The following is a 14948-nucleotide window of genomic DNA, read 5'->3' on the forward strand; positions in this document are numbered from 1 at the left end:
TAGAGTCAAAATAAACCCTAAATATTTCAACAAAGCAAGTGCATGTTTTTTTCATTCAAGTTCCGTCTCAAGATCCAATGAACACTCTCATAGCACTCTGTGCCATTTATGTGGCCATACTAGTGTCATTGAATCTTTTGCTGGGGACCAAGGGTTCTCTCGGCTGGGTATCATGGAACTCTATCCATAGATTTAGATATCACACCCGAGGGTTCCGTGTCTCACTCAACAAACTCCAGCTGAAGTTCAATCCGATGGGAACGTTGTACCATGAGCCAATACTCACGATTGTGCTGAGTGGTGCGAGTATCTACAGATTACGTGAGGACATGAGAAGCAACCCGGTTCCGTCATCAGGAAGAAAGACCAATCGGCGCCTTGTCAAGCTTTTGGAACGTCTCCCGCTGGCAATTGAGCTACAAGGTGTTAAGTATACTGATCAGGTACCGGTAGAGCTAGAGTCCGTGAAAGCTCAGATTGTTTCTAATGCTCTACAATTTTCCTCGGGCCCCATCAAAATCAACCAGAAACAGGTGGTTAGTAGGGTTCTTGGCTCGGTTTCCCTTGAAGACTACAGCGTGACTTTGAATGTGAAAAATGTAACGCTAGATGTCGACGATCTAGAGCGTTTCATACCCAAGTCGAAGAAGCATGGCCAATCAGAAAATCTTCCGTCACAGCCGTTGGCCCTGCCTTTCAGACGAATTTCTATAGAGTGTGAAAATGCCTCCCTTACGAAGGACAAGTTCTGCTTATTCTTGGAAAGGATAGCATTTGCGCTGGGAAAATTGGACGAGGAAGAGACTGCAAACATGAACTTCGGAGACCAACATATTTACGAGGTGCTATTTGGAATCAGCAACTTTAAGCTCACTCAGCTGGAAACAAATAAAATGTTGCTATACCTTCCATTTTTGAATATATTCTCGCTGTGCAATCTCGAGGATATATTGAAGATTCAGAAAAATAAGGATGACATGGAGTTCATTGATCGGTTTGCCGCAACGAACAGATTCCTGTTTAAAACTACAGTGTCAACCACCAATCTAGTCCTGAACACACACATAAATGACCTAGTGAAGCCGGAGAGCAAAAATGAGACAGCACCCAAAAGGCCACTCGAGATTCCCGGTTATCTACAAAACCTGCTCCCGAAAATTAAGATTCGAATACAGCTTATGGGCTCCGTTATAAATATGGCAGTGGCAGAAGAACTCACAGTCAAGGTGCGAGTGGAGGACATTGCCTTTGATACGTCGCTGGCAAACACATACGATTCTTTGTTCAGCAGCGTTTCAGGCTCTGTTCATAAAATGATTGGCTTCCTTATACGCAACATACAATTCTCGTTTGTGGAGCCGGATAAAATATCCAAATTTTTTTATCTTGACCATGTGAGCACCAGTGTCTCATTTGGAACACGAAAAGGATGTCTATTTGGACAAACAGACATTATTGTGGGCACCATAGAGGTCCTATTGGCGGAACTGAGCGCATTCCAAAAATTGTACCAGCACAAGGTAAATCTCGGCCAAACATCTGTTGCGAAATCACATTCATCATCTGAGGGAGGAAACTCAATAATAGATCGCATCTCTCTCAAAGTTCAACAGGTGAAGTTTGTTTCATGTTTTGAGATGCCTGTGAAATACTACAACAAGGTAGATCAGTCTGAGATGAATAAATACAAGAGAGGAGTTTTCCTTGAGGCTTCGGAGATAGAATTGGAGGTTGACATGATAAAGAAGAAGCTGGACGTGGAGCTTCAATTTTTCAAGGCAAAGCTGGTGAAGGACTATGACACGGAACAATACACCGGAAAGCTAGAGGAATTTATAAACATCGAGCGTCCTCATTTGAAGTATTTCAAAGACAAGCACCAGCTGTCTCTCTCGCTTCCTTTGCTAGACACAAAACTATCTGCGGAAGTTTTGTGGTCGGTGCTTTTCATTAAGACTATACTTACTTCTGTGATACCGCATTTGCCCAAGAAGAAAGAGGCCTCTACCAAACCGCCACTAACCTACCTGTTCGGAATTCAGCTCTTCATGATGAAAATCCAGCTACCAAACGACATTGATCTTGTACTGGAATTGGATCGCATGGAAGCCTTATCGACGGTCGACGATGACTGTTACGCACGATTCAGAGCACTGAGACTGTATGGAAGAAGTCCGTACACCACCCAGACCTGGAGCCTTATATTTATTTTGTGTGATGCGAACACGACGATCCGCATCCACTCGCAAGCCGAACACCTCGCAATAATCAACTCCCGCTCAGTGAGGTTTGAAATTCCGTTCGAATACGTCTTTTTCGAAACCTTTGACAACTTTAGAGCACTGACCAAGGCTATCACGAAAATGGAAGCCAACTTCCAACACCTAATGTCTACTCCAGAATCTGAAGTGGATTTCAACGTGCCTATTATAATGCCTAGCAAAGTTAAGAATCCTTTCAAATTCCCCAGCGTCCGCTTAAACGCTAAACAGTTTCAATTCTGCATGCACGACGATCCATTCGAAGCCGAGCTCAACGAGTCTTTCTTGCTTGGAAGAATTGAGCAAAAGATGCGTCTCACAAAACTGGCGACTTTCGATAAATACGAGAAACAGGTTAAAGAAAAGCTGCAGAGAGAATTCACTGCTTTGACGTTTGTGAACGGCGAGCCCTTGAAGCCCGAAAAATATAACCCTAACTCAACTGGCAAAGTTCAGCATAAGCGTGTAAGCTCGCAGCTTGCCAATGAAGTGTTGAGTGACGAGGTAGAGCAGTATAACGAATACCTCAGAAAAGTGAAGGAGCTGATCGAACTACCAAGACTACGGCTGTTGAGCAACCTCAGCAAGTCATGGATCTTCAGAGTTAAGGCCCACAGGCAAATAAGCGAGTCTGGACACCTTAAACGTCTCTCTTCAATCAGGGGAGGTGAAGATCCGCCTGTTTCTGCCAGATTCATGGACAAGTATCCGGTGATCACAGCATGCTCGGTAGCACCCCTTTTTTCCTTTGAGTTGGCCAATTTGCGCTGGGACCTTTCGGAGCCTTCGTTCGGGCTCGAAAACTATAAACACTTTTTGCACAAAGTAGGGCAAGGGATGCCGTACGATATGGAGTACGGTATTCTATTCCCTGTTAACATGCACATCACCTGCTCGCGTCTGACGATTCAGCTCAAGGACTATCCAATCCCATTTATTTCGTTTGGTGGTGGTGACGGAGACACTCCGCAGACGGTGGCATTCAAAGGCGACTTTGTCATTGCAGAGCAGATGTACGTGGCTGAAGAGCTACGGTACAATTTTGTTCCCTTTGTGTCCCAGTACAAGGACCCGAAGTGCACAGATAACATGTTTGCCTCGCATGTTTCGAGAACCATGACCAACGTCAAATTCTACACAGACATGAAAGTACACGTGAATTCCTCGAAAAATGCCATCGTTTCGTGGTACTCAGCGATTCAGCCGGCATTGTTGTACGCTATGGACAGTTTTGATGTTTTATCCAAGCCTCCTCTCGATCCTAGTCCAAAGCTAGGATTTTGGGACAAGTTCGCGCTCTTGCTCCACGCAAAATTTCATTTCACATTTACCAACGGCATCCATCTATTCATAAAGAGCAAGAACTCGCCCTATGATCTTATGGGTCAAGGAGGGGGGTTTGTGTTCAGGTGGAAGGATAAAGTAGACCTCAAGATCAACGGTACCGGCCGTTCCGATGAGCTGCTGGTTGTCGAGAGCAAGGAATTCGATGTGGTGATTCCTCGGTTCAGTCGCAGCAACCTAACGTACTTGCTGGATGATAAAAACCCCTACGAGCTGGATTACATTACTGAGAAGAAAATCTGGAAGTTGTCAAGCCAGCCGATCATCTGGAAGCTTGGATTCCTTTTTGAGCGCAACGAGAGCCCTCTTGGAAAATACGTTCCAGGACAGGTCAAGCGGACCAACAAGTTTAAGCCTCATTACGAGGTCCGTCTACGCAACCCCTCTACCTTCACAAGCAACGAAGAAATGGAGTCTTGGAACTCCTATGAAGGCTTCCGAAGCCACTATCTCCATATGTGTGTTTCGTTGGAATCAGACTCTACCGAGGCAAGTACCTACAACAGCATCCATCTTACTCCGCTTGCGTTTTCTCACTTCTTCACGTGGTGGAATACGTTCCAGAGTAGCTTGGGTCTGCCTATCAAGCACGGAAAGATGTTCAAGAACAAGTTCCTGGATTATAGACCATCTCCAAAGTTTGGGAAGCATCTGTTCTCCATTAGTTACTCACTCAAACTCAAACCGCTATACTTGACCCATGTATACATCCACCCTACCGACATTCGGGCCAACAGCAACCTGGCGTTCACAGGACTCAAATGTTCCATCGAAAGCTTTGCGCTGGATCTCCACCAGCTCAAGTGTCCAACCAGTGCTTCTGATAACCCCGATTTTAGTCTTCAGTTCAACCAGGGTGAAGTGGATTTTGTCAATACGGACTTGCGGCTGCTGGTGGCAGAATTTAACGAGCGCAGTGCAGTAGGTATGCTTGCACGTGAGATAGGTATCACAGAATCCAGCTCTTTCATGGACATGTCGAGCTCCTCCGTGAGCGAAAGGCATGCCGCGGAAGATGTGGTGTGGTTTGATATGGACGACTTTGTCGAGGTGGATACGCCCAAAATCAAACCAAAGAATCCGCGGTGGAAAGCGACGCCGCTAGCGTCCTCGACTCGTTTCTGCTACTTTCTCCAGGAAAAAGAGCCAGAGCTGCAATACAGTTTTGCGGCCATTCAGGAACGGACACACGACTGTTTTGTTGGCAAGAACCATCCGGAACGAACACCTTTCGCTGTTGCTAACAAACGCGCGGCAGAGCTCAAGGACCAAATCAAAACACACGAGACCTCCTTGGAGTCTTTGCAGAGCAATCCAGAGAAAAGCCAGGTTATTGCCAAGCGCATAGAGGAGTTGGAACGGGAAATCAAAGACCTGGACACCCGTCTGCACGTGACTCGTTGTTTAAGGGACAGTTTTGAAGCCGGAATGATCCCTGACTATGACGAGTTTTTGGACGAGAACGAGGCTTCTGACGTGGAAACATCTTACACTGTTTCAAGGGTTAATTCCAAAATCTCGCGCAGATCCTCCAATCCGACTGTGAAAAGCACTGCTCCTTCGTCTCCACCGGCGTCGTCGTTCAGAAACCGATTCATCATCTACCATGTGGTATTCAGATGGAGCTCGCATACCAGGAAGAAGTTTTCGAGCTATATCGATAACGTGTCTGAAAGAAAGTCGCTGGTGTTCAACTTGAGTCGCAGAGCAATCAAGCTTGCCGAGGAGCTGTATGAAAGTCAGAGTTTGCCGCGCAAGGCGGGCAGCTTTGATGAGCGCGGGTCGCTGGACATGGAGTCGTGTTCGAACTTCTACAACTTCGAACGCAAGCTGAGAGAATCCGATGAACTGGAAGATGTCAATTTTGAAGATACATATTTGCTCAAATTCATCCTTCCGCAGCTCTGTTTTGACACGGAGATGAACAGTGCCGTGCTCGTTACGTCAAAGGAGATCACGGTGAGCTCGGTTTCTGTTGACTTCAAGCCGCAAGACGACGAGGAACGGATTCCTGTTGAAAGTAGAACTGGAATCATTCTGCGAGACGCATTTTTCCACGTTCTGGACAAAGACAAAACTCTGAACGGGCAGTACAAATTGTTCTGGTCTCAGTCCACTTGGCCTCCACAGCTGCCTGTGGAAATGTACTACTGCTCCAACTTGTTAGCAAATACAATTGTCATTTGGAACGTATCCATGGGGCTGATCTTCATCAAGCCTAACAAGCTCAGGTACATGAAGACTGACCAGTGCAATGTGACTAAATTTAGAGAGTTGATCCAGGTTATGACACCGGAGGTTGTGGTCACTGCAAATAGTCAACAATACAACGTGATCTACAATCTGGCCATGAGTTTTATGGACTCCAACATGACTGAGAAGAAAAAGCTGAAGGAGAAGGTGAAGAGCCTGGTGAAGTTCTCAGTTTCTGAGGATTTTGACGACATCAAGTTCCGCATGTTCGATTTGCAACAGAAAGCCTGGCTGTTGAGCGAGTGTAAGAAATTCATGTTGATGATGCAGGGTAATGCACCAGACCAAGACGACGTCTTGCAAATAGATGTTGAGCTCGAAAAAATCTATCTCGAACTCGGAATGCTTGTCTCTTATCTTCAACATACAAAAGCCATGAAATACAATGACTCGTATGAAGAACGGCAGTGGGTGCTGAATGCGGATCACATTCGATTGGAACTTCTCGATGGTGAGGATAAGAAGTTCATCGTTGTTGAAGCTAAGCAGTCTTGCTACCAAACAGAGCAAAGGCCTGACGGGGCAAGCAGAAACAGGGTGCTTATTCAGGACTTTGTCGCAGAAGACCTTCAACCTCATACGAATTACAAGACCATCGTTGAAAAGGTCCACAAAGAGGGCTCTTTAGACATGCCTATGGTGTTTGTGGACTGGAAAATGCTGGAGGCAGTTGGAGGCATACCTGTTGTGGAACATAAGTCCATCACATTTGCTCCGCTGAAAATTGAAGTGGACTTTAAAACGGCTGTGGAAATTTACAGGTTCGTGTATCCTAAACTGGTTTCAGACGACGACACTGAGTCGAGTGATGACGAGTCGTCGTCCATGGCAGACTCGTTTAGCCCAGAAATTCCGTCTTCGCGAACGAGTTTGGATTCATCAAACTCTATTTTCTCTGAGCGCTCAGAACATAGTGAGGGAAAACTGAAAAAGATGAGTCGGATGCTGTCGATCAAAAAGCATGATAGAGAAGGCAGCCCGACCTCTGTGTCTGAATTCAGCACGATCCAATTCTCTTGTCACAGAAATAACGAAAACACAGACGAAAAACAGTACATTAGCCAGATGGTGGAACGATCGAAGAAGTACCAGCTTCTCAATAGAATCACCATCAATCCCCTACATCTGATACTTAGCTTCAAGGGACAAGGGTCGTACAAAGTTGTGGATGTTCACAGACTCCAGCTACAGGTGCCAAAAGTCGAATACACCAACAAGATGTGGTCTGAGGAAGATTTCTTCCAGCATTTCAAAAAAGACATTGTGCGACTAATTCTCAGGAATACGGGAAAGATCATGGCGAACAAAATCACCAAGCGACAGAAAAGGAGTAAGCTGCAGCACCTACTGAGCTACAAAGACGAACTGCAGAACGAATTGAGTCGTCGTACCTCTATTTCGTCTTCATCTACTCCGAAGTCGCATTCGCACTTGCACCGTCACGCAGACCATTTTGGACACTGGGAGGACCCGGATGTGCTGGAGCCCCAGCGACACGAGCGGCCATTGATTGATGAAACATCAGGGTCGGAGATCCAAAATTTCGAGCCGCTGGAGGAAATTTCTGAGGAATCTGTGTAAACCTATATTTATACTATACAGCTTGGCTGTGCGTAACCCTAATAAAATAGAGAGATAATAAATATTACGTCAATTATTGCTGATGGACTTCTTTAAGGACATTGTTTCCAAAACACAGACGATCCTGGATGGGTCGACATCGTCGAAGCGACTGGGAAAAGACGAACTTTTATGCGCGGATTTTCGGCTCCCTGAAGGCGAGCGAATAGTGGACGAGGCGTCCGTCGAAGTGGTCCTAAGCCCTCGGCACCTGAGCCAGCCCCACTCTTCGGAGAGCTCGGTCGTTGTTTTCAGCGGAAAACTCACCTTGACAAACAACTTTCTTACATTCAAAGATTCCTACGATCCTGTGGCATGTTCATTCGTCATTGAGCTGCTAATGATACAGAAAATTCAAAGACTTCATCGCTCCTTCGATTTTGCAATTCAATTGCACACAACCAGTGATTTGGAGTTTACCATACAGTTTTTGGGCATAAAGTCACAGGCAGAGCGTTTTGGACAGAACTTGACACGGTCTCTGAAACAGAATGTCAACGAAGTGTCGAGAATGAATTTATTCTTGATGGGACTGTATTCCGAGTATCTCCTTTACAAAAATAAATCGTCCAGACTGAAGATAGATGCGCCTCCAACTGGAGGGCTTGGATGGGTGTTCAAGTTCCCTGGGAACGCGCAGAAAATGAATGACAGACTAAAAATGAAAAAGTGGTTTGACTTCTTTAGAGAGTACGGACGCAATTTCGCATTGATCAAAAACATACCATTCTACAGGCTTGTCAGTTACGGCCTGCCAAACAAGCTGCGAGGAGAATTATGGGAGACATGTTGCGGGTCGATATACCTTCGATACAAGAATTTTGATGAGTACAACAAACTGCTGGTGGACTTTGACGGTATGAAATCTTTTGCAATTGAGGAAATCGAAAAAGATCTCAACAGGTCCCTACCTGAATATCCGGCATACCAGACAGAGGAGGGTATCAACAGGCTTCGAAGAGTGCTGACTGCTTATTCTTGGAAGAACCCCGATATTGGATACTGCCAAGCTATGAATATTGTCACGGCTGCCCTTTTGATCTACATGTCTGAAGAACAAGTTTTCTGGTGCCTTTATGTTCTATGTGAGAGAATCATTCCAGGATACTACTCACAGACAATGTATGGCGTTTTGCTTGACCAGAAAGTTTTTGAGGCTCTTGTCAAGAAGACAATGCCTATACTTGGAGACCATTTTGCCAAACAGGATATTCAACTATCCATTGTCTCTCTACCGTGGTTCCTTTCATTCTTTCTCAACACCATGCCATTGGTGTTTGCATTCAGAGTTGTGGATATGTTGCTTTTGCATGGCCCAAGGACGTTGTTTCAGGTTGGCCTGGCGATTTTGAAAGTAAATGGCGAAGCGTTGTTGAATTGCGAGGACGACGGCGAGTGTTTAGCGGTCTTCAAAGAATTTTTCATGACGCTTGATGATCCAGAACCTTCTCTTGTGAACCCTGACAAGATGAGAAGCAAGTTCGATAACTTGTGGGAGGTCGCATTTCGTGAGTTTTCCGTGATTGACGAAAAGCTGATTACGCAGTACCGCTCGAAACACAAAAATGAGGTGTTCCATGGAATAGAGATATTCGTGAAGAGGGCTGCTATTAGAAACCTGCCCAAGACTCCTAACCTGAACAACGACCAACTGTCCAACATTTACGACCGCTACTACAATGCTCTGATTTCGGAGAACAATGCTGCTATCGGCAGAGCCAATCTCACAATGGACTACAACTCGTTTGTAAAATTCATGGCTCATTTGGTTGACTGGGTTGATGCCGACACAGATCCATCGCAGGCTCTGTTTCTACAAAGGCTCTTCACTGCATGGTCGAAAGGCGAAGACCATCTCACTTTGGAGACTATCGTTCTTGGTATCAACAAACTGATCGACAAGGACATCATGAACTCACTCTCCAACTTCATTGAGCTATACGATGATGGGTCAGGCAAGATTCGTAGTGAATCTGTTCTGCAACTTGCAGAGGATCTCATTTTCGTGACAGCTCCGTGGAGAAACGGATATATTTTTGACGATATAACCAACAAGGAGATAGAAACCGAGATTGCAAAGAAAATTATTGAACGCAAAAGAGTTCTCAAAGAACAAGGATTAGACGCCAACGATGAGGAAATCAAGCTTCCGCAGGAAGTTCGTTTTAACGAGGAGAAATGGAAGAACAAACAGAGCGAGAGATATCTTGCTTCCAGCTCCAAATTCCTAAAAATGGCATTCCAATATGCTCAGGAAGAACAGGATCCACAGGCCCCTCTCATCGATCTGGGAGACGACGAGTCAGAGAAACTCAAACATAACAAGGCCCTTGATCCTTCCAATCCAACATATATCACGCCATCTACTTTCAGAATGATAATTTTGGCGGACGACACGTACGAATCATTCTTCCAACATGACTTTTGGAAATCGTTCCATGTCAACGATAAAGTGAGCGAAAGCCTTGGTGTGGTGAACAACTTGCGAGGCATCTTCACCAACTTCTTAGCCGACGGCCGCAGGGTGGCCAACGAGGTGCGCAAGAGAATGGACGACGCTACAAAGTCGGTGGCAACATCTGAACAGAGTTCTGTCACCACAAGAACTTCGCGGGCACAAACAATGTCATCATACAATGAAGAAGATGAGGACGACTTTGGCAATTTCCAGTCGCCGTTGAACGATGTTTTCAACGAACTATCAATAGGCGGAACTAAAGAAACACAGGAAAGTAAGGAGAAGACTCCGGATCAATAGTGTTTATTGTATAATAGATTAGTTGCATATATGTATTATATATATTGCATGCTCATTCATGTTTTTAATGCTTGGCATTCTTGCCAAACAATTTGCGGAGCTTGCCAAATCTCTTCTTTTTCTCTTCAGGAGCCTTGCCTTGTGCAACCTGCTCGCTAAAGAACCTTTGCTGTGCTGGCTGTTGCTGCGTCCGCGGTTGTTCTGCACTAATACTTCTCAGTGTGTTCCGAGATGGCTTGCCGTTGAGTTGTCCGTTTCCTTCCTCAGCGTCGGAATCATAGTCGTCGAAACGCGATTTGTATGGGGCCTGATATGTCTGTGCTTGTTGTTGTTGTTCCTGAGCAGATGCAAAAGCGGGCTCATCTCTCAGCGTGAACCTGTTGGCTCTTCTGGCCTCCTGGTTCTTTTCAAAAGATGAGGTCCTCTCAAGCTTTACGCCAACCTGTTGTACATATTGAACATTAAGAATAGATTCGCGGCGACTTTTTCTCTCGTTGGCTTTTTTGTAAAGTTCAGCCGCACGCAATTGAGCCTCTGACTTTGGTGCAGCCTTGTACTCGTGTTTCTTTGCGGTCTGAGTTGGCTCAAAGTGCTGCGGATTATGATGTTGTGCGGCTCGCGTAGCTGCTGCTAGATGCGCTGGCGTTGAGCTATTGGACGGCAGGCCGCCAACAGAGTCACGCCTGCCTCTTGGTGGGGCCGCTTGGGTGCTGCGCAGACTGAGCCGCATACCTTTGTGCTCGTTAGGAGGTTGCCTGGTAACCCTTTCTGGCTGGGGAGCTCTCTTATGCGATGGAGATGCTCGCGGTTGCTGCGACAGATTGAGAGACGACGACGAAGCCATTGCGTTCAATCTGGTGTTCTCTGCTGTGGCCAACGAAAGGTAGGCAGAGGAAGAAACCGACACATCATTCACAGACAATCTAGAAGAACTGTTGGTATTTTTCAGAACAGACTTTCTCTTTTGTGTCTCAGCAGCCGGTCTAGGCACTCTTTCCGCCGTAGCACTTAAGGAGCCATCAATGTCTTCTAATTTGCTGATGGATGGTCTCTTGGACGAGCGAGCCGGAATTTCTGGATCGCTGGCTGGCTGCGGTGCAGTGGAGATCTGCTCCTCTGACGATCTCTGGAACCCGAGTGTCGGTCTCAGTCTTTGCGCCATCGTCTGGCCCATGTCCTGTGTGGTGTTTGAAGTGGCAGTGTCGCTTTCCTGGAACGTGCGGTCAGCACTGGCGTCTGTCACCAAAGACTCATCTGCATTTTCTGTAGTTCCTGAATGTTCTTTCGCGTCTAGATTCTCAGTGAAGCCACCCGTGTACCCATCGACCAAAGCAACCTCGTCATAGCCATTGGAAGATCCTGAAAGCGATGCCTTAGAGAAACTCGATGTGTCCAGCGGATTTTGAATGGAAACCGACTCGTTGGACACGGATACCAATGAGTGGGCAGCTTCTAGCTCCTGCTGTTGCAGCACAGATTGCAATATCTCCTGCTCTTTCTGCCTGACTAGTTCCTCCAGCTTCTGTTCAGCTAGCTCCCGTTCATCTTCAGAATAATCATTAGTCTCTTCCCTTGGAGCGTCATGTGTCTCTGCAGGATCAAGCTTGACATCAATAGTGTCAGATTGAGGCGGGACATTATGCTCTGCGGCTTCTTTCCTGTCCTCAGTCTCGTCTTCCACAATAGTAGGACCAGCGGACATTTGAGTCTTTTGCGTATACATGCCCTGCACACTTTTCTTTTGTGACAGCGGTGGACCGGACTTTGCTGCAAGTCTTTGGTTTCTAGCCCGGCTCGATAAGGAGTTCATGGATGCGGAACGGGCCACAATTCTGCGGGCGTTGGCAGATTGTTGGGCGGGTTGGTCTGCAGGAACTTCAATACGAACAAGACCGTGGGCTGATGGAACCCATTTTTTCACCATATGTGGCGGAGCGGAGGCAGCCGGAGACTCCATGTCGAATCCTTCGTAATGCGCGCCGGGTCCATTGAAAGAGCCCTGATGACGAAGGGGCTGTTGATTGCGAGGCCCGGCACCTGTCAAACTCTGTGCACGCCCAGGTCCCGCATAGGACGACCTTATAGGTCTTGTTTGTGCGACTGGCGAGCTTGGGATGTTTCTAAGACTGCCTGACCGTACAATCGGCCTGCTAGTGTTCGAAGTGATACTAGAGGCGCGCGTGGTACCCAAGAGACTTGCAGCCCGATGTGCCTGAGAGTTTCTTTGTGGTTGCTTAGGTAGATTCAAAGGGCCCGGTTTGTGGTCGTTCTCTTTCAGAGCCTTACCAATCACCGTAGCTGCAGCCAGTGCTCCCGACGTTGGGGCCGCCGGGGGCTGCTGAGCAGGCCTCGAAAGTCTTCTAGAGGAAAACATATTCGAGTTCTTTCTGCTCTTGCTCCTTTCAAATTCCCAACGTTTGTTTTTCTGCAAGGTGAAACTAGCTTAAAAGGTTATGAGCCCCCACAGATCTATTTAAGGGCTGCAGATCGTGGGATAAAAATCTTGATCTTCTTCAATAATGTCAAGTCAGTTGTTACGTGTCAACGCTCTCGAATTCGACCTCGACGGTACCATCGTGGACTCCACGGAGGCCATCGAAAAGTCCTGGGCCGATCTTTTGGCCACCTACCCTCACCTGAACGAGGATGGAGACTTCTTCCACAAGGCTCACGGGGTGAGAGTGAGTGATGTCTTCAGAAAGTACCTTTCGGACAAGTTTGAGAACGAGCAGGCTCTAATTGACGGCGCTTATGACTTTGACAGACTTGTGTCCGTGACCTACGGAAAACTGAACTACCCGATCAAGGGAGCAGGCGATCTTTTCAAGGAGCTGCACAAGCTCCCTGGTAAACCATTCTGCATTGTCACTAGTGGCTCTTCAGTCTTGGCACATGGCCACTTCCAGAACGTTTTGCATGAGGCCGGTGTTGAGAAGCCCGACATTTTCATCGTCGCTGAGGATGTGAGTGTCGGAAAGCCTGATCCCGAAGGTTACAAAAGGGGCGCCCGGCTGCTGAGCGAAAGACTGGGATACCCAATCGAGAAGGTTGTTGTGTTTGAGGATGCTCCTGCAGGTATTAAAGCAGGTCTAGCGTCTGGTGCTACCGTGGTTGGTATTGCTTCTACATTTGACGCAGAAAAGCTGTACGAGAACGGCGCCAACTACGTCATTCAGGATCTTTCCAAAGTGAAAGTCAAGTCCTTCAAGGACAGGGTTATCGAATTGGAGCTCGAGGTTATTGACAGGAAGAACTGAGCTGTCCTTGTCCTCCTGCAACCGTCCCATCGGAAAAAAAAAGAAACTTGCTTCCCTACGTCATATGACGTCATAGATATTTTTTTATAGAGATTTATAAACTATTTACAGGCGGTTCCTTTTCTTTTTGATGTTCCTCATACCTTTCGTAGAAGTGGTGCATTTCAAACAAGACCTCGATCATAATAAGATAAATCACAATCCATTCTAGCCTCGTGCCTTTCCGGGTAGTTAGGATGTCAAGCAGAGCTCGTGCTTCGTCAGAGCAATAATCCAGCTTCCTGTTGAGAATGCTGATCCGCGTATTCACATCCAGGATTCTAGAAACGTGGTTGTAAATTTTTTCCAAGTTTGGCTCTGTCCAGTACAGATCTGGGGTCTCAACTAACTCAGAGTACAGATTTAATTTTCCGCGTAGCAGCAGCAATTTTCCAGACGATTGTAACACTTCCCGCGCACCGATTCCTAGCTGCTTTCCCTGTGACAAATTTTCCGTCGTATTTCGTGTCAGCTGGATATGTTTTTCTAGTGACGACTCCAACACTGCAAGCCTGGTCGATCTCGATATACCGTAGGAAAATGCTAGTTTGTCCAACATTTTTTGGCGCGGCTCGCCCTTGATGCATATGATCTCGTGGTCTATCGTGGACGTTTGGCCCTCTTTCTCCTGCCCTGACTCATATTCTATGTAATCCAGGTCTTCTGTCTGGATCTCATAGGGGGTGTTCATGGAGCTCCGCAAAAGGGGCAAGACTTTATCTAGAACATCTTGCTCTGGCATTCCCCACGAGACCACCGTTCCCGAGTGCAACACGAACACGTCTGTGCGGACGGGAGCGTCTTCAATTTGATAGTGGACAGCCTCGTTGCGCACAATTTCTTCCGCTTTGATGTGGTGCTCGGAAAGAACGGAACGCACATTTTCTAAATCGAAAACCTCGCATGCAGTGACAGCAACACAGGGGCGCAAGGGGAGGCCTTGGTGGGAAGTTTTGGAGCGTTCGTCAGGAATCGCATAAGACTGGCTCAATAATGAGTCGTTAGGGGCACGGCGAATCACCTTGCGTGCAGAGGGGATGGAAGTCGCCATCATTCGACGCCATCTGAGAGTAGGCACGCAAGCACGGTAGAAATTCAGGCCCAAGACGGTCAAATTAGGTACCTGTCGTAACGTGGTTCTGAACATGTAAGAAGCGTAGACGCAAAAAATATTTCACGAAATATTAATCGACGCGTCGATTTATGTCCTTACAATCTTTCGGCCGATGATAGGCTTGATCTAGCAAGCCCAACCTAGAACTTGTCTCCATCAGGGCCCAGCTACTTACTTTGCTTGCAAGTCAGCTTCTGGTATCGCAACAGCAGTTTTGTACGCAATTGCCAGCCCACTTCCTTTTTGAGCAAACGCGCTAAAATTTCACGCCCCCGCTATCAGAGGAGCACAGCTTATCGCGA

At 46.8% G+C, this 14948-nt stretch overlaps 5 protein-coding genes across 5 annotated transcripts; 3 read left to right on the plus strand and 2 right to left on the minus strand.

Moving 5' to 3' along the window:
• Positions 1 to 77: 77 nt before the first annotated feature.
• On the plus strand, positions 78 to 7439 carry HPODL_02869 (uncharacterized protein; the record flags this gene model as incomplete). Its single annotated transcript, XM_014077194.1, has 1 exon — positions 78 to 7439. The coding sequence occupies one exon, from the start codon at positions 78 to 80 to the stop codon at positions 7437 to 7439; it is 7362 nt and encodes a 2453-aa protein (XP_013932669.1).
• An 82-nt stretch (positions 7440 to 7521) lies between these two features.
• On the plus strand, positions 7522 to 10236 carry HPODL_02870 (GTPase-activating protein GYP2; the record flags this gene model as incomplete). The annotated part of the gene is made up of 1 exon (XM_014077195.1): positions 7522 to 10236. The coding sequence occupies one exon, from the start codon at positions 7522 to 7524 to the stop codon at positions 10234 to 10236; it is 2715 nt and encodes a 904-aa protein (XP_013932670.1).
• Positions 10237 to 10300: 64 nt separating this feature from the next.
• On the minus strand, positions 10301 to 12160 carry HPODL_02871 (uncharacterized protein; the record flags this gene model as incomplete). Its single annotated transcript, XM_014077196.1, has 1 exon — positions 10301 to 12160. One exon carries the CDS (start codon positions 12158 to 12160, stop codon positions 10301 to 10303), a length of 1860 nt encoding a protein of 619 aa, XP_013932671.1.
• Positions 12161 to 12755: 595 nt separating this feature from the next.
• On the plus strand, positions 12756 to 13493 carry HPODL_02872 (uncharacterized protein; the record flags this gene model as incomplete). The annotated part of the gene is made up of 1 exon (XM_014077197.1): positions 12756 to 13493. One exon carries the CDS (start codon positions 12756 to 12758, stop codon positions 13491 to 13493), a length of 738 nt encoding a protein of 245 aa, XP_013932672.1.
• A 94-nt stretch (positions 13494 to 13587) lies between these two features.
• HPODL_02873 (uncharacterized protein) lies at positions 13588 to 14679 on the minus strand (the record flags this gene model as incomplete). Its single annotated transcript, XM_014077198.1, has 1 exon — positions 13588 to 14679. The coding sequence occupies one exon, from the start codon at positions 14677 to 14679 to the stop codon at positions 13588 to 13590; it is 1092 nt and encodes a 363-aa protein (XP_013932673.1).
• Positions 14680 to 14948: the final 269 nt, after the last annotated feature.

This window comes from Ogataea parapolymorpha, chromosome VII (genome assembly GCF_000187245.1).
Source record: "Ogataea parapolymorpha DL-1 chromosome VII, whole genome shotgun sequence".
Lineage (NCBI taxonomy): Eukaryota > Fungi > Ascomycota > Pichiomycetes > Pichiales > Pichiaceae > Ogataea > Ogataea parapolymorpha.